Raw genomic sequence first — 2,959 nt, forward strand, 5'->3', positions numbered from 1 at the left:
CATAAACTAAGGTTTTATGGATCGATCGGTGTAGTACTTATTCCGCGTCCTTGGAGTCTGATTGTAGTCGATCAAGAAATATTTAACGGTGGCATACGCGGTGGTTTCCGACCATATTTACTGTTTACGACGACTTCAATAGTTGAAGTGGTAGCAGCCTGCCTTCGCAGGTCCCTTTTATTTTGGTATAATATTGAAAAACTAGTGGCATTGGTAAAAACGACTCAAATACTCGAAGCTGAAAGAGGGCAATTGGCCTATATATAGAAGCTTCAGCCCTCACTGCAAAGATGTCCCAATTTAGAGCTTCTGTGTGTTTTTGTTATAGTGATTAGCAGAAACAAATAGTCCTTAAATTCCTAGAGATCAAGACTCTTGAAAACGTACGTATGGTTGGTTGATGTACGTATGTATGTGCTAGTTACTGATTTGTTTCAACTTTCAAGCAATCTACATAACTATCCTTTCCTTTTGGTTGAGAGAGCGATCGCATTAGCATGGTTCATACTTCAATTTGCTCTAGTTAATAGCACTCTTGAAAATATATTTCCTTGTACAGAAATAAGTCATGATTATTCATTTTACTTAATTTGCAGGAAGTAACTTGAAAAAATGACTAGCCAGTTATCTGATTTGACCAATATTCAAGATCTCATCTTGAAAAAGCTTGTGAGGTTAGTCCAGTCTATTCTATCTTCTTATCTTATGAGGATTATGCAACAATTGATGCATAAATTAATTAGCACCTACCCTCACACCCAAAGGATCGACTATAGTCTACATTATAGTTGTTGTTATTCCACTGTCGAACTTGCTTAATGAAATGTTACATTTCTAACAATACTATATGCTGCTTAAAATATATAAACGCATGGCGATGATGATGAAATGCTAATTAACTTGGCGGGCTTGTAGTTATCAGAAGGAAGACCTGGAAGATGTAGCTGCTCCCAAACTTCAGAACCTCACGGTTGAGTGCAATGACCTGAAAGGAGCTGAACCAAATGCACCGACCAGCCCAATCGACAGCCCTCTCGACCCAGTTAAAAGAATTATAGATGGCTTCATGCACTTCAAGACCAGCTACTTCGAGTAAGAAATATACATTACTCTGTTGTTGTCTTGTTGATGAAAGTATGTTTTTGAACTCATAAATTACTGCTTTTAAAAGCACAATGCAAGAAACTGATATCTTTCAATTTCCTTCTTGCAGCACAAATCCAGCTTTGTTTGATGAGCTTGCCCAAGGACAAAGCCCCGAGGCACGTATACTTTTCCATCTTTAGGCCATAATTGATATCCTTTATTTCTAATTATCATGATTTGATTAAGATACATGTGTTTTAATTTGTTGGTAATTGATCTCATATGCAGTTTATGGTATTTGCATGCTCGGATTCTCGAGTGTGTCCTTCACATGTTCTTCACTTCCAACCTGGGGAGGCCTTCATCGTTCGCAACATTGCTAACATGGTTCCTGCTTTTGATCAGGTTTGTTAATTAATTTACCTAGATCTAATTAATCAAACTGCTATAGCCCAGTTCCTTATTAGTTATCTCCAAGTAATCGTAACTTATATATTCATTTTACTATGCGTACGTACGTCGGTACGTAGCTAATATTTATTATCCGCTTCACAGCTAAAACATGCAGGAGTTGGAGCAACCATAGAATATGCTGTCAAAGAACTCGGGGTGAACATTTTGCAATTAATTTTTATGTTGAACTTCTTTAATCCTATATGTCAAAGCATACATGTTCACTTTGGAATGCTAACTAACAAGGAGAAAATCTTATAGGTGGCAAATATTTTGGTAATGGGACACAGTAATTGTGGTGGAATAAAGAGGCTAATGTCTTATCCGGAGGATGGCTCTGAGCCCTTGTAAGGCTTCTTTTCATATACAAAATTTGTTGCATTGCATAATATATAAGCTGGAACAGAAATCATTCTAATCCTTCTGATACTTTGCATCTCCATGATTGACATTTTCAGCGACTGCATAGATGAATGGGTGAAAATGAGTTTACCAGCCAAGGCTGAGGTTATTGCAGAAGCTGGGAGTGCAGATTTCCATGAACAATGTGAAAGATGTGCAAGGGTAAGCTAATTATGCTCTCACTTTCATTTTTGGCTAAAATTAGCTTCATATATATAACTTTGCATGACTCTCAGCATGATTTTTCTGTCATAATTTTATGCAGGAATCAGTAAACTTGTCACTGGCAAACCTACTTACCTACCCCTTTGTTCAAAAGGCACACTTGGATAAAAAACTAGCACTTCGGGGTGGATACTATGACTTTGTCAATGGAATTTTCGAGCTATGGGAGCTCAAATCCCACATTTCAAACCCCATCATCGTACAATCTTGATTTGCATGCTCTTGGAAATCTGTGAATAAGTGATGACAAATAAACTAGAGGAGTTCCTTGTGGACTGCAATGACTATTGTATTTTGATTTTTCTCACAATGCCCATGTATAATTTAATTACTGTTGTTTTGCGTTCTATTCTTTGAACTTTTAAATGTGCCTTGTCTTTTTAGAAAGTAAAAGATGTATAGCATAACTTTTTTTTTACTTTGTCAAGGGGAGCCCAAAGGCTTCCTAGGCCCAAGATAAACCCCTTCGGCGCATGTGAAATGCTCCAACTGTGCATTGCAGCACAGTGCCTAGCCACTTTGACAGCTTCGGGGTTCGAACCTAGGTTGGGGAGCACACCCAACAAGGCAAGAACCACTAGGCCACTTGCAGTGGTTATGTATAGCATAACTTGGTACATGTACTTTGATACGTACATCCTGTTTGGACCTGAATTTAGAAACTTCTACGTAAGGCAATTTGAAGAGTCGGCCGAAACAACATCGGGTCATGTGTCTGAGTTGAAGGTGTCACTTGACCGAGGTAATAGCTTTGAATCATACGACTAAGAAGAATGGGTCATTCAGCCACCTG

At 38.2% G+C, this 2,959-nt stretch overlaps 1 protein-coding gene across 1 annotated transcript; it reads left to right on the plus strand.

Moving 5' to 3' along the window:
- The first annotated feature begins 226 nt into the window (after nt 1–226).
- LOC133732659 (carbonic anhydrase 2-like) lies at nt 227–2,555 on the plus strand. Its single transcript, XM_062160242.1, has 9 exons — nt 227–500; nt 597–674; nt 916–1,092; nt 1,214–1,262; nt 1,375–1,491; nt 1,642–1,695; nt 1,801–1,886; nt 1,998–2,103; nt 2,207–2,555. The coding sequence occupies exons 2-9, from the start codon at nt 613–615 to the stop codon at nt 2,375–2,377; spliced, it is 822 nt and encodes a 273-aa protein (XP_062016226.1). The 5' UTR covers nt 227–500; nt 597–612; the 3' UTR covers nt 2,378–2,555.
- The last annotated feature ends 404 nt before the right edge of the window (nt 2,556–2,959 follow it).

The sequence above is a fragment of the Rosa rugosa genome, chromosome 2 (assembly GCF_958449725.1).
Source record: "Rosa rugosa chromosome 2, drRosRugo1.1, whole genome shotgun sequence".
Lineage (NCBI taxonomy): Eukaryota > Viridiplantae > Streptophyta > Magnoliopsida > Rosales > Rosaceae > Rosa > Rosa rugosa.

Coding starts and splice junctions, on each gene's coding strand:
- LOC133732659 (XM_062160242.1), top strand. CDS start 613: ATGACTAGCCAGTTATCTGATTTGACCAATATTCAAGATCTCATCTTG. Junction 1,263..1,374: donor CCCAAGGACAAAGCCCCGAG/GCACGTATACTT, acceptor TCTCATATGCAG/TTTATGGTATTTGCATGCTC. Junction 1,492..1,641: donor TGGTTCCTGCTTTTGATCAG/GTTTGTTAATTA, acceptor TCCGCTTCACAG/CTAAAACATGCAGGAGTTGG.